This window comes from Mycteria americana, chromosome 13 (assembly GCF_035582795.1).
Source record: "Mycteria americana isolate JAX WOST 10 ecotype Jacksonville Zoo and Gardens chromosome 13, USCA_MyAme_1.0, whole genome shotgun sequence".
In the NCBI taxonomy this organism is placed as follows: Eukaryota; Metazoa; Chordata; class Aves; order Ciconiiformes; family Ciconiidae; genus Mycteria; species Mycteria americana.
In genome coordinates this window covers 17,916,685-17,941,675 of record NC_134377.1, presented here as the reverse complement: position 1 = coordinate 17,941,675, position 24,991 = coordinate 17,916,685, and the positions used below count along the sequence as shown (strand labels likewise).

Here is a 24,991-nt window from a genome sequence, read left to right as displayed (position 1 = left end):
TCGAGCGGTGAAGGCAGGCTGGAGAGCTTCACCCCTGCTTGGAGCAGAACTAAAGGGGTTGCGCCCGGCCCTTCCCAGAAGCCAGGAAATTGCTCTTTCTTTTGTGTCTGATGTTACGGTGGGAAACGGTAACGGGACGGGCGGCGCAAAGGCAGCGCTTGGAAGGGCGGCAGCCCCGCCTGCCCCTCGCACGGCACTGCTCCTGCGTGGGCCGCGGCCAGCGCTGCCAAGAAGCCGGAGCAGAAGGGGAAAGCGGCAGTCATCTCTGCAGCCGCTGCTGCGAAAGGAAGCTGTCCCTCAGATCAAACCCCAACAAGGACTCCTGCTGCAACAGGAGTCCTTGCCACACCTCGCTTGCCTTCCTTGTAATCACAAGCTCCTTTCTTTCATAATAATCTCCATTTAAATCTAGTACAAACCAGCATTTTACTCTTACGGATTTCATTTAACTGCCTATTGCAGCTCCAGCAATACCGTGAACCTGACAACTCAAAAACGTGCTGAAGCAGAAGTTAGGCAGAAGGGATCAACAGCAACCCATCAGGAGAAGGCCAGCCCCGCAGAAGCAAGAGGTTTCAATAAGACACAAGAAACTCGGCTTGAGGAAAGTACCACCATATCCCCTGTTCCAGGAATCAAACACATGTTATTTCAAACTTACACGCTGCAAAATGTTGCAAAACAAAAACCCCCTATTATTCTTTCAGTCTGGTTTGAACTTCCTATGATTTAACAAAGATGTAATCGTATCCGCAAAGATCCCAGAGTTCCTTCTGAGCATCTTAAAAAGTAGGAATGAATCATTTCCTTGTACGACAATCGGCTTTGCCATGCCATGGTCTTGGAAATGACGGCCGAACAGTCAAAGGCAAGCACTCGAAAGAAAATAAAAGCATTTAATGCAAAACATTTTACCAAAAGTTTTTACAGCGATTTCATAAAAATGGAATCTTCTCTTAAAACATGAAACCACCAATATAAATGTATTGCTACAAAGCTGATTACAAAACTATCTCCTCAGCCACACAGAGAGGTAGGGAGCCTATTTCTGTCAGCTGAAAACACCCAAGATGAACTGAAAAGTAACGTTCAGGATCTAGCCTGCTATGTGTAAGTGATGGTAACACACATACGTTTTCGAATTAAAACATTAAAACTTCACAGGCTGATATATCTTTACCCCATTAAGGCCTTTATTAAGCTTCCTAATAATTTGTGGGTATGCAACGGAAATATCCAAGACGCCTGTCAGCTGTATTATATGGTTTTCCCTAATGATGGGAAGACTGATGTCGGGGCAGACTACGGTGTGTGTTCCCCTGCAAGGAGCAGGCTTTAGGATGGTGGGGAAAAAAAAAGGAAAAAAAAAAAAAAAGTTTCTATTCCCGCCCAGTTGCTCCGGGCTGTAGTTTCTGGGGCCCGAGGGCGGGTTTGACCCCGGCCCCTCCGGCTGCCCAGCGGCTCAGGGAAGGCCAGGCACTGGGAGGAACAAGTGGCGTCGCTAGCCCAGGCTCCCCATCCAGATCCGCTGCTTCCCAGGCTGTCGGAGACTTAAACGGGTACAGAGAGCGCCCGTTTCGGAGCGCGCGAGGCCCTACGGAGACTGGCAGCAGCTTTGCTCCGCAAGGAGCGAGAGACAGAACTGGTCCTTGCTGCGGCAAACGGCAGCTGGGAGGGAGGGAAGGGCAGGACAGGCTGGAGCCCTCTCCTCCCCTCCGCAAAGCACTGCAGCAGCACAGCCGCTTCCCCGGCACGTTCGTTCCTTCCTCCGTTTGGCAGACTCGGCCCGTCTGGGAACGATTACCTGTAAAAGGAGCTCTTTCACCACCATGGCCGTCGACCGCAGGAGCGTCCTGCCCGGCTGGGCTCTGCCTGGTCTGCTGCCAGCCACGCAGAGAAAGGCTCCGGCTGATCCCCAGCGGGGCCGGGCTGCCTGCTCCCCGCTTAGCAGAACAACAACAACACGGCCTTCGAGGAAGATGCGGAGGGGGGAACGCAGCTCTCTAGAAAACAAAGCCACATTAACCAGCCTTAACAAAGCGACAGTTCTCTTCCCCAGCGGAAGGGCCGGCTGGTGCCTTCCCTCCTCAGGACGGGCCGTCCTTCGGGCTCTTCGGGGACACGTGGGCGGCCGCCTTTTCTTTTTTGCTGTGCTGCTGCAGTGCTGGGCTCCCCGCGCTGCTACCAGGAGCTGAAGTCCCCGAAGCCTGTGCTCTTTTTCTCTTTCTTCGCAGCTGTGCTGGTTGAGGGCCCCTCATCTTCCACGCTGCGCTTCCTGGAGCCAAAACAAAAACAACTCTCAGGGACCATTGACCGTTCGGCGGAGCAGGGCAGCGGGATGCCTTTCCTCTCCCAGCAACGACGACGCCCGAGCCAGCCCACCCCGACCAGCTAGAGAGGAGTACGAGAAACAGCACGGGGACCGCGGGGACGGGGCCCTTTGGCACACCCAAAAAGAGGGAGAGCGTGTCAGTCTGGGGGGACGGTTCAGGCCAGGCTTTGAACGCTTCCAGGAACGCGTTCAAAACCCAACAAGCTCTCCCAGCCAGAGCTGAAGATTTAACAGCTCTACTTCTTTAGCACAGTCACAATGAAAACGTGAGCTACAAGTTCTCTCCCCGCCTTCTCACCTGCATTTATGGAATTATAGCGTCATTTAGGTTGGAAAAGACCTTTAAGACCATCAAGTCCAACCGTTAACCCAGCACTGCCAAGCCCACCACTACACCATGTCCCTAAGCACCACATCCACACGGCTTTTAAATACCTCCAGGGACGGTGACTCCACCGCTTCCCTGGGCAGCCTGGTCCAGTGCTGGACAACCCTTTTGGTGAAGACATTTTTCCTAATGTCCACTCTGAACTTCCCCTGGTGCAACTTGAGGCCATTTCCTCTCGTCCTGCCGCTTGTGACCTGGGAGAAGAGACCGACCCCACCTCTCTACCCCCTCCTTTCAGGCAGCTGTAGAGAGCGATGAGGTCTCCCCTCAGCCTCCTTTTCTCCAGGCTGAACAAGCCCAGGTCCCTCAGCCGCTCCCCATCAGCCTTGTGCTCCAGACCCTTCCCCAGCTCCGTTGCCCTTCTCTGGACACGCTCCAGCCCCTCAATGTCTCTCTGGGAGTGGGGGGCCCAACACTGAACACAGCGTTCGAGGTGCGGCCTCGCGGGGGGCAGCAGAAGGATTTATGGGGAATTAGGCGTAAAGCAGCTGGGCAAGTTTTTCAGATCCCTTCCTGTTTCTCGAGCACGGCCTGTCGCAGTCGCCGCTGCGATTCTCAGCCTCCCTCGAGCTGAGTTTGCAACCCCGTGGAAGAGCTGCGCAGCCAGCTCGGGTACCGCGGCTTTACTGTCAGGTATCGGTGGCCGATGGAGAACCGAGAACCCAGAAGTGCCAAAGGGCTGCTAGGGACCAAACGGTTCCAAGGCAGGCTGCAACGAGTGAAGGACTAGGAAAGAGAAGCCCTTTCTGTACACTTGGCCTGCTCCACAGAGCTGCAAACTCTGCCTGGGTTTCCTCTGTAAATACAGTGCAGAATGGCAGCAATTTTAAGCTGAACATAATATTTTAAGGGACAAGCAATATTTGTAACTGAAACATTTCACTGACACACCAAACTGACCTACATGGGCTAACATATTTTTGTTCTCACAGCTATGCAAATGCCTGTAAGTCCTGCAGGCACAGACAAGCTGATTAAATAGCTGTCCAGATCTGTGCATGCATAAATACACGCCTTTATGCAGCAGACAGACAACAGCATTTTTGCAAATGCTTTCAGAGAAATCAAGTGGAAGGCATTTATTTTAATTTATCCAAAAGTCATGCAAAGCTGCCGCTCGGGTGGGATCCTGTACCGTCCTCAGGAAAGCAAGCGGTGCTGCCAGTCCCAACGGGTGCACAGAGGGTGTCTGGGGGAGGAGGCTTTAGGACCAGCCTGTACAACCAGCCAGGCACCCTGCAGCTACTTGCCAGGTGCCCTGTGCTCCCACGGCAAGCCTGGGAACCCGCTCCCTTTTCCGGCCACTTCAGTTGTGCTGGGACAACTGTTTGCGCGGCTGAACGGGGAACCAGATCAGCAGAGACATACGGGTTTAAGGCAACTACTTTGTGCAGGGGAGAAGCTGCTAGAAGAGAAACATCTGTGGGACCGTGACCTTCACAAAGAGCTGCAGAAGAGGAAGAAAATAAAAGCTGGTGTAGGAAGTGACACACTGCAGTTCCTCAAGGACTTCTGAGTTGTGGAAATGTATCTACAGTTCTGAAAGCCAGCACACGCTGCTAAAGACCGACTTGGTCATGTTCAAGTGCTAAAAGAAAAGCTCGGTTAACTTGTAATCTTGAAAAACAACAGAAGTAGAGGGAACTCTTTGACTGTTAGGACCGCGTGAAGGTGTCCTTGCAAAGCCTGCTGGCACAAACCAAACATCTGAGCAATGGCACTGGACGGGGTCAGCGTCCAGCAGGACAGGCAACTGAAACACTCCACAAAGACCAGATGGGCAGGGAACTCACGCTGCGGCCATGTTAATGTATTTTCCAATCCCCTGCCGGTAAGTTTTAGGAGTCTGGACCTCTTTCTTTGGTGGGACCACCTCAGCTTTTGTTTTGGCTGCTTCTTCTTCTAGCTGGACTTTCTCCCTTTCTGCAGCAACCTGTGGGAAGCAGAGAGTGCAATCTGTCGCAAGAGCTAGTCCAGAGTAAGGAGAAAATGCCTACAATTCTCTGAAGCTTTAAAGCATTCTAAAACAGCAATCAGCACTGCTATGATTACAGGGCAGGCTTTAGGAGACAGACCTCAAGGGCCACTACAAGCAGGCTGTCGCAGCCGTTATAACCAGACTCCTCTCTCCTCACCTGCAGCTGCCCATAGCTACCGCGGGCATTTGGAAAGGAAACCGTCGGAAGCGTGAGGGACTGGGAGCTGTGCCAGACTCAGTTACGAGACCTCTCCACTGAACGAGCGGCCATGATCCCGGCACACAAGGCAACGCTGAATGGCAGCTGCTTAATCTTAGCTTGCAACCATAGGGGCCAGGGGCTGCCCCCGTTCAACGAAAAGGCATTAAGTTACAAAGTTCTCCAAAGAAGAGCTTTGGCCTTTCAAAAAAACCAACCGTCCTCACCTGGGCATCGGCCTCTTCGTACGGATCAACAAAAACGGTTGTTGTCTGAATTCGTATTTCCTCCTGGGAGCAGGGGAGAAGAGCAGCGATTCAATCCGCTGATCGAGTTGGGCCACCGCCCCCAGGTTCCGTTCTGAGAGCAGCGGCGCGGGTGAACGGCAGCGCCACGCCAGGCCACGTGCGCTGGCTCCCTCCCGCGCAGCCCCCGGTGCCTCGCACGTACCTTGGGACGGTCTGTTTTTGGGTCGCTTTCCACGTTCTCCATAGCAGTCAGAGTCTCAAAGCCACCAACCACCCTAAAAGAGGAAGGACACGACTTCCAGCTGTCACAACACACTCAAAATATCCCTGCACCCTTACATCTAATGTATCTAATTTATGCCCATTACTCTAGCAGATTTTTAAACCATCGTGTTTGGGGGAAGGGGAATCAGCAACTGTATTTGGAAGACCTAAGGTAATGTCACTCAGTGCAGAAGGTAAGAATTTTTTTTCAAATCTGGGATTTGAATTTAAAACTAAACAGAACATGAAAAATCAAACACTCAGAGGCAAAGCCGAGCCATTTGTTCAAAAACCCAGTAGCCACACAAACCAGCCAGATGGAGAACGAGCGACTGTGGACAGCCGTCTGCGCAAAGACACAAACCTATTCCAAAATGGGTTCACTTGCTAATGCTACATCCATAAATTTGGAGCCCATTTGTTACTCCCACGAGCCTTGAAAAACAACCCAACAGACCCGGTCAAGAAAGCAAATGTCTTCATTAACTTCTGAGTTTGTACCTTTTTTTTTTTAAATTGTGTATCAGACTGAAGAGTGATATGAGGAAGAGAGGGAACCGTAACTACAGCAGCACCGGCGAGCAGCGACAGGGTTGTCCGTAACGCCACCGGCAATGCAGAGAGCGCAGGACTGCTCCGAAAGCGCACCACGACCGAGAGCTCGCCAGGGCTCTGGGAAAGCAGCAGAGCATCGAGTCACAGCCACGAGATAGCGCCGGGACGCTTTTCATCGCAGCCGTTATTTACGGGGACGTTAGATCCCCGGTCTCTCATTTTTCAAGTCAACCTATCCAAATACTTGCTTCAAAATGTTTAAGAAAGGCTGAAGACTTTCTGGACTGCCGTATGTCCATTTTCAAAAAAAGCGTGGAACAATGGGAAAGTTCCAGAAAAGGATATTTAGAAAGGATAAATGGGGTGACCCAGATAATTATAAGCCTGTCGTCCTGGCATCTATCCCAGCAAAATAATGGAATAGCGGAGACAGGACATGATTAAGAAAGAAAGGAAATAAGTAACGGCAATCAACAAGGTTTTGTGGAAAACAGAGTCTGTCAAACAACCTTCTGCTCTGAGACGACAGATGTGGTTCACAGGGATAACAGTGTCCGTGGAACAGACTTCTGGAAGGCGGCTGATATTTTGATTGAGAAACCAGAACGATATGAAGTGAACACAGCACACATTAAATAAAAAATTGGCTGACAGGTGTCAAAATCTAATTTTAAATAGGAACCACTGAGTCAGTACGTTTCCAGAGGGGTCCTGCTGGGACCAGAGCTCGGTCCCAGGGTATTTAACACTTTTATGCACATCATCATCATCCACAATTAAATTTGAAAACAGCTATATTTAGAAGAGCAGTAAATAAAGATGAAGACGGGCCGTTGATGCCGAGCGATCCAGACCCCTTAGAAAAGCAGGCTGTAGCTGGACAACATCTGTTTTAACAGAGCCAAGCCACATGGCCAGGAACCAAAAATACAGCCCGTATTAATGGCTGTGGGACAACGAGAAGCAGCCATAATTCTCAATTATGGGCAGATGAAATGGAGGAAAATCAAAATAAATGAAACCGGCGGGAAAAAAAAAATCAAACTGGTGGAATACGTAGAGTGTTTTATCAGCTAACTGCTTTCCCGTCAGAGAAACGAGCAATACCTCAACCAAAAGACACAGCATAGTCACAGTACCTGTGAGTTTACCTCTACGACGGTCTCGCACTCGTGCGGGTGTTTCGCAGCGGGCAGCCCTCGCCGGTCCCGCACGACGGTCTGCCGGCCAGCACCCGGAGAGGCCCCCGGCTACCACCCGACGGTCTCAGCTGACCCAGCGGAGAAGTACACCTTCTCCCACCGCTCCGCTCCACCCTGCTTACGCACCCCACGCTCCTCGCCAGAGCCCCGTCAGCCACGTGAAGCAGGCTGACCGCCGTGGGGTGAGAGGCGAGCGGGTCCTTCTCGTTCCGCACCCCCGGGCGCAGCGCAGCACCGCCGCCGCTCCGGCCGCCCCCGGGCTGGGACGGGCACGACGCGACCCGGCGACGGACCCCATCCCGGAAAACAGAACTAGGCCAGTGCGAGAGGAGGCTGGCCAGCCCCCGCCTGGAGCCGAGCCGTCCGTGCTAACGTGTCCTTGCTGCTGCACTGCGCCAAACTTCTCCCCCTTGCTCCCCGAGGGCCTGTCGATATTCTGTAATCAGGTTGTGGCTTTTAAGAGCAATTAAAAAACATGTATGCAGGCTAGAAGAGCCTCATTCGTTTGCAACTGGAGGTAGCACACTGGGGGAAGCGGCACAGGGCTTGGAGACCCTGCGTGAACTTTGGAAAGTTCGTACCAAAAACTCAATTTGAAAATCCTCCTCCAGGCCAATATCAGATTCACTTATAATGCTGATGATTAACAGAGCCTAAGATATATTCACTGTATTTTAATTGCCCCTAAAGGAAACTTCTGATTTAATATTGGAGGATTTTCTAGCCAACATCTCCACTCATTATCTGCTCGTATGTTTTCATTTAATTAGGTCCTGATAATTTGAAATAGCCAGATCAGCTATGCGCTGGCAACCTCAGCTGAGTAATCCCTTAGCCCAGGGCTAGACCTCCCACAAGATCAGCCCTGGGGCCTTGTGGTGGTACTCACGAGCCTTCCTTCCTACGCTAACTGAACGTCACCGGGAGCACTTTGTCACCTGCACGTTTTAAGAGGCTGCGATGACACGGCATTCACAGGTCATCAGTAAATGACCTAAACAGTCTATTTCGACATGATTATAAAGGGCTCAGGGGGAAGAAGACAAAGTGGTTGTGCCTGCAGACCATGCCATTCTCTTTTCTTCTTAGCTTCTTGTCTCTAAAATGGAAAATTGTTTTCTTTTACACCCCTGCGTTCTCTAACATTTTGCACAGAGAGCATCTCTATGCACATTACAGCGTCAGCACAGTGAGCTCTCAATATAGGTTTATGTCTTCAGACACTGCCATAATACCAATAAAAAATAAAAATGAATTTGAATACAAAGCACCAGCTCAGAGAAGAGAGCTCTGACCAGAGGAACTGGAAATAATTTACTAGTCACTTTTGTTCAGGGAGCACTTGGAAGCCTTGCCCAGGATCAGGCCCAGCTGAGGCTGGTGTTTCAGCAGTAAAAATTAAAATCCCAAAAGGACAAGATCTGTTTGCAAACGTCACCTATCCAGTAACAACTGAACTACACATTAACCGGGGCACTCACGCCTGGATGCAAAAAAAAAAGGAATATTTCAACTTAAAGTCTCAAACCGTAAAGGATTTTGCAAGCTTCCCTCTGATTTGCCTAAGCAGAGAGATGACATACATGCAGGCTCTCGAAGCGTTACGTGGCGTTATTGTCAAGGCCCATGATGTTAGACTGCAGCACTAAGATCAGTTTGACGAGGCGTCACGTGCCCAAGCCCATGCACCGGCACCCCTTACAGCAATCGCTCCTCACAGCAGGAGGAAAGCAATACGCCCGAGTAGTTCTGGGGATTCTTTGCCCGTCCCACAACGCATATTCTGGGCGTAAGAAGAGCAGCTCACAGACATCTTGCCGAGAAAAAAGCCCATACAAGTTAAATGTAGAAAAGCCCATCAGATCAGTACATTAAAGCATCAAAAAAACCCTCTAAAGAGAGAGCCACTGCTTAATATTATTCTAACATCCACTAGCTTTGAACGAAAAGAGATAAAACCTGTTCTGTGAATAAACCTGAGTCTCAGCATAGGCAGCTCTGTACATCATTTTCATTAAACCAAAATGCAGACTCCAGAGTTCAGGCCGACATCCCTTCACAGCCTTTGCGGGTGCTCGGCGCGCCCGCTCACACCGCGTCAGCCTCTCGTGCAGCGTCGCCGGTGCCGAGCTGGGAGCGCAGCAGAGAAGGGAAGGGAGACGGGCAGAAACAAGTTTAACCTCTTCCACTGTTTCTGGCTCTATTCCTTTTATAAGGTGCCACGCAGGCTTTGTCCTAAATTGACCAAGTGAGGTGTAAACAGATGTCCGGCTGACACCCGCAGGGAACAGGACGACACCTTCAAGACACCATTTCTATTAGAACACCCAGTGAAACCGAGGGTGTGCTGTGCACTTCCAGGAGGTGTTGAACAGAGAAATGATGATCTCAACTATATATTTAGCTCAGCATCCCTGAGACAGCTTGTTGTATTTTTAGAGGAGCCTGATAAATGTTGCATTACGTTTAAGCATGGATGACAAGGTAGGTGCATTGAGGTTTTTCTTCCGTTAGCATAGTAATGAAAACAAAAATGTGCCCTTACTCGTGCAGTTCTGTTTTCTTGAAAACTGAGCTAAGTAAGCACTGGAAATCTTTGAATTTCAAATTCAGAGATGTTATTTAAAATCTTACTTCCTGTCAAGGCTCCTTTATACAAACCAGTAACCTTGCTTCATAACCACCGCCATGGCTTTGCGTGAAGTGCCAGTGAAGCATCTGGAGCAAGCTCTACCCGTTTGCAATACGCCAATGGAAGTCGCCCTGCTACATCAGTTAGTGCTGCTCCCGAAGAAAACGGCAGCTCCCTAGCAGTCTCGCAGGCATTCACACACGGACTTCCTATTTCTCATATTTTTGTTTAGAAGAATTATAGGAATTAAGCCTCATGCATTGCTGGGGATGGCAGCGGTCCAAGACGATAGAGTTTCCTGGTCAGACGACGATACAAGAACAATGTCTGGATTTTAAAGAAAAAAGCTTTAAACTAGAAACAGAAACCAGAAAGAAACATTGTTGTTTTCTAAACACATTCTGCCCTCAAGGTTATTTTTATAAAAAGGAGTACATATATTTATATACACACACAGAGAGAACAATATATACAGGCACAAACACACACACTCAGGGCAAAATGTTTTCTGTGTATACACCCAATCTGAAACGGAGCGAGCAATTCCAACTGCAGCAAGGATCCAGTCGAAACATCCCACCCTCTCGAAAGGGCTTAACCTAGCAGGCGAGACACAGTAATGAAGGGCGCTGAAAAAACAAAACAACTTGGAAAAAAGCATTTTGAACCTAGACTCAACAGGTGAACCTGGCACGTAAGGACTTCTCAGCCTTGGCACAGGTTCCTCTTCAGGGATCACGCAACGGTTCTGGAAACGACAGCAGCCCTAGCGCAGCCCCGACAGCCCCGTCCTCGCGTGCCGCAGGACGCCGCGGCCACGGCTTCCGCAGCGAGGCCGGCTTTGTTCTCCCACCTTGCTCTTCGCTCCTGCCCTGGTGCCTGGGGAGCAGGCTCTGCAGTGCGAGATTAGGTCAGGCTCCCTACACAGATTCAGCAACAAAACCGGCTCTTCTGCTGCCGCCACACCACGTCTCCGTTCTTCAGACGTACTAGAGCAGAAGAGCAACAGGAACAGGAGTTTCCCGGCTTAGAAGTCATTGGGGTTCACGGATTCAAACCATACAGGGAATGTTACAAGCGGAAGCAGAAACTGTGCATTATTTAACCGTACCCGGGTAGCTGAATAATGCCTTGTAGTGGGTTTATGTAGCTAATCACTTTAGAGGACAAGAGTTGCTTTCATTTCCCCATTCTATGCAATTGCAGTAGAAAGCATTAAACAGGCTAAGGCATATTGAATACAGTGATGCCTATCCACGGAAAGAAAACCGTCTTCCCCAAAAGCATCTGGCAAGGGGAAGAGGGAAGAGAAGACTAAGCTGAGTGCACGTCAGCTACTGAGCGATGCCTCCAATTTGACCAAGTCTGAGGTTTCCCAGACCACCTTGTTCATTATTTCTGGGAACAGGAGAATTGAAGCACGAGTGGCAGAAACCTCAAGGACAGTTCGAAGATCTGCGCAAGCAGATACGTGCAGCCATGTACAAAGGGGAAAACTGACCTCCATATACTCATCTCCTGCCTCAGCTGCCACATCCTTTTCTCAGTTCTTGACGAGCACAAGTGATACTCTAATAAACGCACAGAACTGCTGCACAGAGCATTTCCAGCTTTGCCGCTCTGACCACAACACTTTTCTCTCTGCTCCCTCTATTGCCTTTCTTTTTATCACATCACATCACATCACATCACGTATCTGCAACCTGCCCTCACTTTCAAGCCCACCAAGCTTGTCCTAAATCTCACCCCAAACTCACAGAGAGCATTTCTCCCCTTCGGCTGATCAGCGTGGCTCGATCACCTTCCGCTATTATTTTAAACATGCACTTTTTCATGCGTCCCTTCAGCTTTGGAACAGGCTCCCCAAAAACATCCACAAAGCCACTTCATTCTTCCTGGGGCTTTCTTCTTCCTTGGTTCTGAAGAAAGTGCAAACTGTCGGTGGAAGGTAGGCTGAACGGGGTCACTCCTGGGACTTCCCTGTATCTACGTGCGGTCTCTTGTCTACTTACACAGCTCTCTGGGACAGAGATTACGTCTCTATTTCTGCTTCTAAAGGGCAAATGTACCAGGTCCCTGACCCACAGGAGCTGTCAGCCACTGGAGTAATAGCAAGTATAATAACAATACGGATGGGATCCGTGGTGCTTGCATCGGAATTTAGGTGCTTGCATCGAAATTTCATGACGCGCGCCAGAGAGGAACGCGAGCCTGTACCGGTGTTTTGGCCGTGACGTCCCCGAAGCTCATGCAGCTCACGCCACAGCTGAACTGCCAGCGGCAGCGCGGAGAAGGGCGAGCCCCTCGCTCCCACCCGCGAGAGCAGCAGGCAGGACCTGCCCCAGGCAGCAGCCACCTGCAAACGCTTCCCATCCACTCCGCGCAGAGCAAGTGCGTGTTGGTTGGTTTACATTATTTCAGTTTCTAAATTAAACCTCTTACCAGCCAGCTAAAAGCCAACAAAAGCCACCGGTTAGTTTTCACGTTAATTACAGCATTCTCTAAGTCAGGAGGAATGGTAATTACTAGAAATGGTAATTACTAATTTAATCTAGGCAGCTCTGCTGGAGCAGGAAATCTGTACAGCCTGCAACACGCCTCCAAGGGAAGGCATTCTTCTCTCACTCTCTGCCTTTGTCTTTGCTCCCCATCCATGCCAAATTATCTCCTTTATTTTCGACACCATCCGTCCTCATTATTGCCACGGCGGGCAGCACAACCACGACAAGATGCCCTCCCCGTCCTCCAGCCGCAGCCTTCTCCCGAGACTTGAAAATTCCAGCGCACCACGCCAGACACGTGCCACCTCTTCGCAGTCCCGCTGCCTGCAGCTGGCGTGTTTGCCAAACACACTTAACAGCCAAACAGCCAACTCTGAATAGCTGCCGCTATGTAAATCCGTGTTTCAAACCAGTGGGGACATGAATAAGATGCGGCTCTCCAGAGAAGGGACTTTTCAATGTTCCATCCCACACAGGACCAAAAAAGAATGAAGGGGTGGGGAACGGGCGCCCTTTCGCTCTTTTTTGTTTCCCAAAGTATGGAAAGCCTGCTGAAAAGTTCTACGCAAATTACAAACAGGTCAAATTCTGCTCTCAAAGATACGTATGTGACACTCACTAGCATGAACCAGAGCCGCCTAGAAATAGCTGAGGGTACAGTTGAGATCAAAGTAGTCAGGTTTTTATATTAACTGAAATAAGTAATCCTCAAATCTATATGAGAGTCACAACAGGCCAGTAAGCATCCAATTAAGACAATCCAGTTTAACATTCATGGAAACAAAGAATTCTTATTTCATGGGTTCATTCTATTCTTAAACCTAGATATTATTCCTAGATATGCTTCCCAGATATTATTGTACTATACAGTCCAAGATCAGATACAGTCAGCAAATCCTGGAAACACCAGGATCTAAAACAGCAGACCGAAGCTGGAGTTTCACCAGAGGTACAATCTCTGGAATCTTTTGGCTTTTATGGCTTCTGCAAACAAATGCAGGTAAAACCAGCTGAAGGATTTTGATGACAGAATACAGATCTTAAAAGCTGCCCACATCAGCCTTTTATGTTAAATTTGTAGGTAAACTCAATTATTCAAGTATTCAATTTGTAGACAAATACACAGTGACTGGCATGCACCTATTCCAGCACCCTCGTTTCTTACATTCTTTGACTTAATCTTCATTTACATGCAAGAAAGTCCAGAGTAAAATTCACCTGCTCTGTGCTCAGAGGAACACGTCACCCAGCTTTCATGCAGGGAGCCAAACACGATTCTAAACCAACGTTTTTAATAAAGTTGTTCCTTTGTATTTCAGCTAAGAATATTTGCAGTGCTCAGAAAGCAACATCACTTCTTTACTCTGGCAATCAAGTTCCGACTTCTGTAGCAGCAAGGACAATTCAAAGATTAAGACAGTCTTTCCTAAAACTGCCGCCGCATAAATCTCTGCTATACACTTGGCCAGCGTCACTGGACTGAAGTAATTCCTCTCTAAAGGGCAACGTACAGGGTGAAACATCATTTGAGCTATTTTACTCACGAGGTACTTGAGACGTTACGCATGGTGCGAAGGCTTCGGGAGCACGCTCCCGGCACCGCAGAGAGCTCGGCTACTCTCAATTCTTTTCTGGTGAATTATGGTAAAACTGGAGCACGCTGGGGAAACACAGCAAAGGCGCTGGAGGACTACACAGGATGCTCGCTGAAGCCAGGCTGCATCCAGGACTGAAGAACCGTCACATTTTCAGCTGAGCTGTCCTAACCCAAGTACTATTTGATGAGGTGGCAAGCTCAGGTTAACAGCATCACCGTATGGGATTTAAGAGGATTTTTGCAAGGACTCAAATTGTAGCTTAAGTGAAATAGTCTTAAGATATGGGTAATGTAACTCCTCCAAGAATATATCTGCTCTCAGCTTTCAGTATTAGAATTTGCTTTATTTATCTGTTTTCACCAAATGACAAGGGAAATTTTTCTAGGACAGACCTGAGAAAGGAAGAAATATATTTCAAAGGGTGCAATTATTGCAGAAGCAGTATTGGAACTAACAGCACTAAAATAATTGTTTAAAATGAAGCCAGTTTCCGCCTCAAGAACTCACAGGGAGAAAAGATGGATTAAATATATCACTTTCATTGTACGGCACAATTGTATGACATCCAATCAAAGTAAACAGCACATGCCTTTATTTTCAACTGACGCCTTTCAAACGGATAAAACTATGAAAAGAAGAAAAAACAAAGCTTCATTTAAAAAAGATTGTAAAATCCTCGGGAACTACCAATGAAGCAGGCTAGCAAAATTCCTGTTCCTGCCATTGGCACTGAGGCGTTTGTTTGAACAGCTATGCATGACCTGCTAAATATCATGTACCTGCAGCAGAGAAAGCAAAGAACAAACCGTAACATAAAGATTTTGTAGTATCTTCTGTAATAAATACCTTGATCTTTATCGTGTGAGGACTTGACTGGAAAAGACTTTTGGAAGAGACTTCTTTATAAAGAATGGAGTTCCCTTGCTGTCTTGGCATTGGTAATATCTTTTGATACATATACATAAACATGTATGTATGTACACACACACATGCACACAAACATACAGATTTTATAAAGATGATAATTGTCAGGAATAAAAGAAAAGAAGAATACAATAAAAAAGAATAAAAGGGGCCAAAAGACCTAACCTATGCAGAAGCTCTACGTCCTATGCCATGATGAAGAGCAGCCCTGTCATGACTAATTTCCTGGCTGACAGCTCGTAAGAGGATGAAAGCAGTGTTGAAGAGGTAATCTCTGTGTCCCAGCAATTAGCATGCACAAATATTAACACGGTTGGTTACAGGACGATGATTACTTTGTTCATGACTCCCTGGAGGGCCACCCACAGAAGGGAAGTAAGGCAACCTACAGTGATGGAAGGAGAAAAAAAGGCAGAGTCTGATGACTGGCACTGATGTGATGTTGGCCACCTACTCATGACCAGGAGAACTGGATTGTGAGCTAGGATTTTGCTCCAGTTCAGTTGCAAGAGTCCCTAGACTCTTCTCTTCAGGCTTCAGACACAGGAGAGCATGTCTGCTATGCTGCTGTTCATAATACTCTTCACTTACCTTCCAAAAACTGTATGCTTCTTGTCCAGATAAGCACAAGAGCGGAATGTGATGAAGCTGGAAGGAATAAAGATGTAACAGTTAGCATATTATCTCATTGACACTCAACTACAGCCAGCGGTGCTTAAAAACAGAGAGGGTACGCAACAGCTCTCTGCGAGGAGACAAGCCCCTCTGCCCCTCTGGCTCCTCTCTGGGAGGCCCGCTGGCCAGACATCGTTTAACTCCTCTGTTTTGTGGGTTTTGTCTTGGATTTCTGGAGTTTTGACTTCTCATTTTTATACCTTACTAACATCCCTAAGCAGTACTCCAAGCACGGTGACTTGCACGAAGTCCAAAATTAACGTGAGCACCTGCCTCCTTGGCCAGGCAGGCCCCGGGAAGCTCACGCAGGACAGGGAGACGTGCATCCTGCTTGAGAAGGACACTTTTGTGCACGACTGCGAGCTTGTATCCAGCAAATACAGCTACATAACACAACGGCCCTCTGCCAGCGTAAACGTCTAGCTTTTAGGATATTTACTTTTTGCATTTCTCTTCCATTAAACTGCCCTGTCGGTGATCCATTTCTCCTCTGGACAGAGCAAATTTGTGCTTCGGATACAAACGCGGCAGAAGAATACTTCAAAGTGTCAAAAGTAATGAAAACCTGTGAAACTTGGATTTTCAATTAATTGGACTTTTAATATTCAGGGTTGTATTTTTAAACATGAACATGGGAACTAAAATACCAAATCCAAAGCAAGCTTTACTACTAGAACTTTTCTGTTAAGCTTAATGCTTCTTTGGAAGACTTGGACTATGAGAGTATGAGACAGAGGTTTCCACACTGTGGTCTGCAGACCATGATGGCCCATCTTGGCTGGACACGCAGTGCTGGCTCTCCTCCCTGTCTCCATCTGTTACACTACATTAGAGACAGCTAAAAATATATAAGCATTCCAAAAGCACTTTTCCATATAAGCAACTGCCTCAGGAAGTTATATGATTGCAAATAGGAGGGGCTGCAATCTGCCAGACAATCTATAAAGACGTAGCTTGCCCTAGGAAAGCTCTGAGATGCTGTGCAGAGTGCGAGCTCCTACACAGGCAAACATTACAGCTTAGCCTTGTGCATGCGTTCTTTGCGCCAGTTTACTGCCAGATCGCCAATACTTAAGATTATCAAGCGGTCAGTTACGTAGCATTGTAATAAAAAAATACCTGAGCACTAGCAAATATAGAGAAAGCTTCTCATCCATCACCGCAATCAAAATAAAATTAAGGACCATGGAATTAAGATAACCCAGGATGATCTGGAGGAGGAGCCCTGAGCGTTATTCGAGCATCGCCTGACACAGGGTACCAGCTCGCTCTGCAGCGCGGTGCCTGTCACCTATGGGGAGAGCTATTTGCCCAGTTCCTAAGGTCACAACAGTTGCCAGAAGTGTCTAAACACTGCCTAGGCAGTTTATAAATGTGGGCAGCAGAGCCTCTCAAGGACTTCCCACACAAAGGAATTTCATAGTTCATTTGCACATTTTAGGGAAACATACGATCACATTTACAGCAGCAGATGATGTGACTGAATATGGTACATCACCCATGAACTGTCTACAACTTCTGTTTCTAGAATCCCTTTTAAAAAAAAAAAACCACCAACAAAAAAACCAAACAAAAAAACCCAAACAACTTCTACTGTCCCCTATTTAGCACCCGAGTGCTGGCAATAACATTCAAATCCAAAATAAGCTCTACAGCAACTCGATCCTGCAAACTGCCCAGCACGGGCTTAGCCGTCAGCAGGCGAGCAAGCCTTTTAAAGGCCCTGCCACGAGCGCTTGTGTTTAATTAAGGCTAACCACCCCACGGCACAGTTTACAAGCCATAATAACACTTCGCATCATGAAGACCAAGAACCCCTCCCCGCCTCCCTCCCCAGCCCCAACGCGCAGCACGTGCGCAGGCACTCCCTCTTTCCCGGGGCTCCCACCAGAAGCACGACTTTTCTATCGCAGCACTTACAGAGCACCTAACAAACACTGCGCTCACAGTGACACAGAACATCTTCAAAAGGCTGCAGGCGAACGCCCGTATTAATGTGCCGCATAAAGAAGGTTGTTACCACTTCAATATCTTTAAATTTCATTTTTTCTTCCTGCTTCTTCCTTCATTTTGTCCTCATTTTAGTCCTCATTCTGCTTTTGTACATTGAAAAACAAGTCATTCTCAATCCCGGACTCTGCCCTCTGCCACGTCTGGGTTCTACACATTTCAGCAGTGCAGAACTGTTCTCATTTATTTAAAACCAGGTGAGTAAAAAGCAGCAACATTTCCACAGAGTATATGCTTCATTTCATTAAGCCCTTTCAAAAAGTTCAATAAGGGGCTACCTTTAAACAGAGTGGAGAGGTGTAATGATCTCACAGGGAGAACAGCGGGGGGACGCTGACAAAAATGAACAAAACCTTCAAATCATAAACCCAGAAAAGACAAAGTAATGGTCATATAATAAACCTACAGGTCTCCTTGCCGTGCTTCACTTTGCTCTTACGCTGGGTAACAGCAGCTGTAGCTACCCTGGTTTCAATACGCAGCACTCGACAGAGTATCTCACTTGACTGAATTTTAGAGAGTAGCTCGTGAAATGTCATTTGTTTTCTTAACAGAGTAAGACACAAAGTCTAGAGGGAAACAGTAGAACACAAAAAGCAAGTGACTACTTACAACTGCGATTTGTTGGTGTTGGGTCCCGAATTGGCCATGCTAAGAACACCACGTCCCGTGTGGGACAGATTGGGCTTAAATTCATCTTTGAAAGGCTTTCCCCAGTAAGATTCTCCTCCTTAAAACAGAAAAGATGACAGAAGAAACAATTGTTTTCATTAGGTTCCCACTACATTTTATAAGAGGCACTGACGTTAAATTCAAGGTTTCTGGCACTCCTGATGGCTGCAGGTGTAATACATTCTTACCTCGTCCCTACCACTGGGCTGGTACTTGAGCATGCCCTGGCAATCAGATGTTTGCGACGGGCAACACAATTCCGTGTGCCCACACCATCAACCGCAACACCCCAGGCTGTTTATCAACAGCATTTTATATTGTGTGCTGAAGAACTGGCAAGGATTTAATTTTTTACTGCTGGTCCACCATAATTTTTCTTTTTTGAGACACTAAATCTTTAAAAGTGGCTACCTGACAAAACACAGAGCAAAGAATTACTAGTTTAATTGCACTCTGGATATAGCATTGCTTCCGGAAATAAAATATCAGGGAGATGAAACACATCATAGAATCAACTAAGAATAAGCTCAAATGCTTAATTCCTGGCTAAACAAGAAGAATGACGATATATATTCCTCCAAAGTAAAAGGCAAAAATTAGGTATTTGGACTAGATACCTGGATGATGTAAACACTTAGATGCAATGAAGTCAAAAGGATGATAAAACTTTGCACAAGCTGCAGATCCAGCCCCCCCAAACGGATTTCTTTTTCGTGTCTGTGGATAGAAAGAGGGTCTGGGAGCCCTCTCCTCCTGGCTGTCATTTTTACGTTATTTATGACAGATCTGACATTTTCATTTGCACTTTCCTCCAGGATCATTCTTAATAAGAAGAACGAAGGCTGAGATGAGTCATAGTTTTACAGTCAAATCTATAATCTTGTTTGACAAACCATGAAAAAATATTTCACCTTAGGATAGTATTAAAAATAAACCAAACAAAACTATCCAAACAGGCAGCAGGACCGGTCCATCTGCAGAACTGGCTCCAGAACCCTCCAGAGTAACGGTACCGCTTGTGAAGCAGGAGGTCAGTAAAGGATCTGCAGTGCTCAGCGGCTCCTGGCACGTGTAATACGGAAAAGCAACTTGACGATACAACCGCACAGGCCAGCAGCAAATAAAACTGAGGAACAGACAGGCTCTACTGAAAGCCTTATGCAGAAAATCACAGGAGCGCATCAAACGAGCAGAGAGTCTCAGCCGATACCACGAAAACAAAGCATCACACGTGGGCAGCTGCAAGCGCAAGTGGAACTAAGTAAGCAAGACATTTTGGAAGAAACTGACCCACTTAAAAACCCAATTAATCATGTTCAAAAGACCTATTAATAGAGTTGAGTGTTGCCTGCTCTGCAATGTGACAAGAGGCAGCAAAAGGGGACAAACCCTGTAGGGATTTTCTGTAATCGGGAGTAGAGGCGGAGTGATTACTTCAGCAATCTTCGGCTACTGCGTATTGTAAGATCAGCTAAATCACATCCGCTCGATCCCACGTGCCAGCCTCTGCCAGTAGTGGGTGAAAGGGACGCGGTACAGCCGCGGCCAGCTCTCCCGTCTTGAACATGAGTCCAAGACCCAGCCATCCTAGCCAAATCCAAAGCGTTCAACCTATTAGAAAATGTCTTCCCAGAAGCCAGTAATTTTCTTCGCTAACGAATCTCCTTGCGTGTTCCTATGTGCTAAGAGAGGCTACTTGAGCAGCGCCTACCTTGTTCAGAAAAACAAAGTCTGTCTAGGTCGGAACGTAGACAAGTTACGCTCAGGAGGCAGCGAGGCTCCACCCGACACCAGGAACACGCCCGACGCCCGCAGACCCGCTGCCCACCGACAGCGCGATGCTCTGCGCGCCGTTGCTCTTTCCCCCTTTGCCTTCCGCATTTTCACCTTTCCGCTTCCGTCCGGCCCGGCGGGGCGCCGGGGACGGGCTCCCTGCCCGCACCACCACGCCGCTGCCCTGCCATTGCCTCAGGCCCGGCGCCCGAGTCGCAAACTTCACCTGGACTGCCCTTAGAGAAATACATACTTTTGCTTCAAAGAATCTCTTGAAGGAACTCCTAATTGTTTGTAAAGCGGACGCGCTTGCTACGAGTCCTAACCCAGAGGAGCGTTTGCCGCCCGAAATTTTCAGATGATAGGCAAACACGAGCACGGCCCGTTGGGACGGCACACGGCAGCAAGCGCCGGACCCTGGAGTCCGTTACACCCTTCATACGCTTCCAGCTGATGCTGGAATCCCAGCGTTGGCAAGCTGCTGAAAGAGAGGGGAACCAGCCCTGCAGCCTTCGCTAGTCAGAAGAATAATTCAGAAGGAAAGAGAAAAACTGTGAGTGACAGAGAGACTCTCTCTTTCTGGCACAAGCAACCAGACCCAAGAGCTTGCAGACAGGAGCAATGAGCCACGATCTTTAGGTTCTGGAATATTTATTTCTGTACGATTTCATTTCAGATCATGCACTGCAGGCCAGAATTAATCTCATATGTATGAAGGCTAACTTTGGTTCATTCCAGCTCTCTGGAAATAAGGGCTAATATTTTGGTGGATAGTTACGGCACGAGCTCCAGTCCCCGCTTCCCTCCCTGTCTCCAAGGCTCATTCTGTCTGTCTGTCTGTCTGTCTGTCTGCCCGGGAGCTGAGCAAGAGCAGAGCAGGGCCTGCGCAGCATCGCCTGGAAGGCCCGGCGTCCTCGGCAGGGCACAGCGGCAGGGTCTGCGGAGCCCGGCAGCACGGGCGGGCAAGGGGCGGTGGAGACGCTGCGCAGGCGCTCAGACAGCAGTACGGCGACGGTCTGGGGTTGTTTGTTGTTTTGTTTAAAGAAAAAACACCCAAATTCTTAATTTAAAGAGAACACTTTTTTTTTTTTTTTTTAAAGGAAAAACCCAAAAGTATTCTCCTTAAATTAAAAACAGCCTGAATGTGATGTTTGTCAAACTCCTACTAACCTCTGGAATTGTTCCAGGCTTCAAGTATCTGCTTGAAGCAGGACCAGACAGAGCAAGCCAGAAGATGGCGAGTTAAATGTATATATTTTTTTAATTACTGAAACCCAGAATCACTTTCTCTCTGAAGATTAAGTACAGATCCCTCATTAGTCTACTGCCATGGCAGCACAGTGCCTAATGCTCAGCCAGGGGCTCTGGAACAGGGATTTCGGATTCTTACATTTTACTCTCTACGGTAGAGCTCAACGTAAACTTGGGAAAACAAGTCACAGGCTCCAAACCTACCACGAATACTTATGAGGCATTCAGAAGTATCTAGCAGATTTTACTGCGTTTATTCTCGACACGGCTGGGAGGTGTGCCTGTGCCATCTTCCTCAGCTTCTGAAAGCAGAACGGATGCAGACAGACAGAGGTGGGACCGTCGCACTGTCTGGCTCTAGCCCTCCCGTGTTACGCTCACCGTATATGCCATAAGGCGGGGAGGCTCCTCCTTATATGCCCCAGATCTTCCTCCGAGAGCACACAGATCACTGCTGACTATATATGGAGTCACCATGATGCAAAAGCCTCGCCCCAGCGCTGACGTACCAGCCTACAAGCAAAGGCCATGGAAAACGGGAATTGACCGCGGGTGTCAGATTCACAGCGGGCAGTGCTGCCGGTCACCTCGCCTTCCTCTCAGCTTACTCCCTGGTAAGATTACCTTCTGTCAGGGCAGAGCTGTGTGCCTCCTGGACTTGCAAATGTTTCCGAGATCCCGGTACAAAAGCGCTGGAAAAACATTCTGGGGGCTTCTGTGCTAGAAATCGGAGGAGTTCACATGGCAGCAGCCACGGCCCCAGGCAGGTACTGCCAGGGGCGGGATTGGTGCCGGGAGCGCGCAACGGAGCAGTACTTACAACCCCGCACGCCGGGGTGTCCTGCCGGCACAAAGCTGGAAACGAACTCGGGATCGGCCACGGGAATACACCGGCCTTCTGACAGCGTTTAACCTGTACGACATCAAAGCCTTCAGGAGCCAGAAGCAGGTTTTGCACAATTCCGTGAAATAAAAATCACATGCCTACCCAGATACCCAAGATTCAAAGCTGAAGGCAGCTGGGAGCCACTTCCCCACATGTTTAATAAAAGAGAAAAATTCTCTTAAATTAAAGAGGTGTTTACCTAATTCTCACACAGAGATGAAACCAGACAAACCACACAGCTCATACAAAAATTTAGGCTGTATTCATCATTTCCATGGCTGTCCAGAGTGGCAAGATATATTGAGCTTGTAACTGAAGCACGGTTAGTTACTGAGTTTCGTATCTGCATCTTGTGCTGATAGTGAAAAGGTGAATAGATCTAAACTGACATCTGAAGCAATCACACATTAGCAACTATACAGAAAAAAAGCCACGTTTTCAGATTGTCTTTCGAACTAAACCAGCTTCCTCTTCGGCAGTCTTTCTCCCTTCTAAAGGCATTTTTTCAGAAAGTAATTTTTTGGGGTAAAATTGGGTAAAAATTGGGTAAGATTGGGTAAAGTTGTACAACTTTCTTGCAAAGAGCTGAGAGATGCACCAAAAGCTTCAGAAATGTAGCATTCCAAAAGCCAGGTGTGGGCTGGGAATCATCATTCATGACAGTTGTGATTTTAAATAAATCCTTCCTTTTTCTGGCATAAAAATTGCTAAGCAGTGGTAAAGAAGTGGGAGGGCTCTGCTTCACAAAAATGATGGCTTACTTTCTGTAATTTTCTTCTTGTCATTTGGAACAACGAGGTACATAATAACATCTGACACTTCTACTGAGCTTTCCAAGTGAGATTCTTGAATCACTCTGCAAATATGGAAGCCTTAGCTCAGCCAGTAAGCGCTTCTCTCCCTTCCGATAAGAGGACACGCTGCTCTCAACCCCACATACCAGAGGCTGGATTTTCAGAGGGGCTGCAATCTAAAAGGAGTATATTGCTAGATAAAAGGTCTCGCTCTTGTCCTTTTGCTGAGCTTCAATCATGCAAGAGAAGGGGCTCTCCAACTGGTTACGTTTTAGGACGTTGCCTTGTTAGGAAATCACATTGCAGAACTGACCAAGTTTGTCCGCAGTCCTTCGCTATTGACACTTCAGGAGCTCTGCCCGTTGCCGACCAAAATGCAGCGCCCGTCCCGCTGCGGTACGGTATCGTGGGCTTCTGCAGCTATGACATGCCTTCTCTGTGCCCTCCTGGATTCGTAAGGGACAGAGGCACACACAAGCCGATTCATGGACCTTCCAACAGGCTGCAAGTAAGAGTAGCTGCAAAATGCCTGTGCCGCTTTGAAAATGAAATGCTTTGTGTACAGTTTTCCCTTTTTCATACAAAGGGTTTAGGATATTAAACTTATTTTTCCTACATGCAAATTTTCTTCTATTATTTGGAACACTGAAAATACAGAGCAGCTGCTCCACTTGCACTAGCGCGAGTTACACAGAATTACTCACAATGTTCAACCACTTAGCTGTTATGAACAGCAGGAAAAGAGGTACATCACAAATCTAAAATTCATTTTCAAATAATTAATCATTACAAAGAATGACCATGACTCAGCTTATTGCTCTGAATACTGCCTCTATGGGTGGTTATTTTGTTAGAAAAGAAATAAGCTGCTGCAGCACCATAAAGCTTCTCCCAGTAGCCTTATGAAACATGAAGCTGAAGGCTGTAGAAAATTAGTTTGGCCCGCTAAATCAGCGTCAGCCGAACAGGACTGTGTACCTCACCGCTTTGGCGACGCGGGTCTGCCAGCTAAGCGGAGGTAAAACTCTATTCTCCACTCTTCTCCCAGGGTGCTATCTCAACTCCTAGATGCCGTAATGGTAATTTCCACCCTCCTCCATCCCAAGGTTAACTGCTGAGTACCAGGAATCAGGTGTCCTTCACGTGTCTGCTGGGTCACAGCTACTTTTATGGCAGCCTAGCAAGAGGCTCAAAAAGGACACACTGGGGTGCTGAATAACAAATAAAAAAGAAATAAGGATCAGGGCTGCTTACAGAGAGGACCGTTCAGCCGGAGCAGCCGCGGAAGCGGACAGTCAGCGACAACCAGCTTGGCATTCTACATCTGTGAAATGTTTCCAAAACACAGGCACACTTATCGAGGCGACCCGAGAGCTCAGTTGCAGTCGATGTATGCGTGACACGTAACCTTACGTCACGTCGTACTGTGCCCAAATCCGCCCAGGAGCCGAACAGTCCTGGGCTTAGTTAGCCATGGCGTGGGTGATCACCTAAGCATGCGGGTGTTGCAACCGTAAACCGGGCACCTGCTGCTGGACACGGGACGAACGTCAGCTGACAGAAGCCACATGGTGGGAAGATTTTTGCACAAGTCTGTTCTAGCTCCTGAGCTGATGAACGGGGATAATTAAATAAATATAACAAACCAAAAATATATACAGGCTTAATGCACCTTCCACATACCAGTTTGGGAAAGGTGGGGTATTTTTTTTAAACAAACAAACAAACAAACAAATATTCCAAACCTCTTAGCCAGAAAATTTCAGTTAAAGCAGAAGGTTCTATGTGGAAGAGGAAACAAAGGATGTTCTTTTTTTCCGAAGTCTTCCTACAAAAGGCTCTAACAGAAACAAATCTGGCAGTTTAAAATATGGATGATTAAAAGGTAACCCCGAAATAGTCTTCCCTATTGCCAATTGAGATATCTGGGAAGAAAGCCCTGTTCTACTCCCATATGCTTCGCTGATACTACAGAAGTCAAGTTATTTACTCCGCCAGTAAACCTCTAAAGACCATTAAATCTTACGGACTTTTTAGCTTTCAAAGATGCATCTTGTAATTTTTTTTCTAAGAAGCAGTGAGTCAAAGGAATACTGAAATTCCTTCCAG

General features: G+C 47.7%; 1 protein-coding gene across 3 annotated transcripts in view; it reads right to left on the bottom strand.

Annotated features, from left to right (window-relative positions):
* Positions 1–599: 599 nt before the first annotated feature.
* Positions 600–24,991, bottom strand: part of PPIL2 (peptidylprolyl isomerase like 2) — a 74,795-nt gene continuing 50,403 nt past the window's right edge. The window contains exons 15-20 of one of the 3 annotated variants that reach the window (XM_075515775.1): positions 18,119–18,236; positions 15,413–15,469; positions 5,348–5,420; positions 5,125–5,187; positions 4,514–4,653; positions 600–2,275 (exon numbers count right to left, since the gene is read on the bottom strand). In XM_075515775.1, the coding sequence (XP_075371890.1) occupies positions 2,182–2,275; positions 4,514–4,653; positions 5,125–5,187; positions 5,348–5,420; positions 15,413–15,469; positions 18,119–18,236 (545 nt within the window). In that variant the 3' untranslated portion in view covers positions 600–2,181. Of the gene's footprint in view, positions 2,276–4,513; positions 4,654–5,124; positions 5,188–5,347; positions 5,421–14,333; positions 14,677–14,739; positions 15,207–15,412; positions 15,470–18,118; positions 18,237–24,991 lie in introns of those variants that run through there. The other 2 variants (XM_075515776.1, XM_075515777.1) reach the window with 2 other exon arrangements.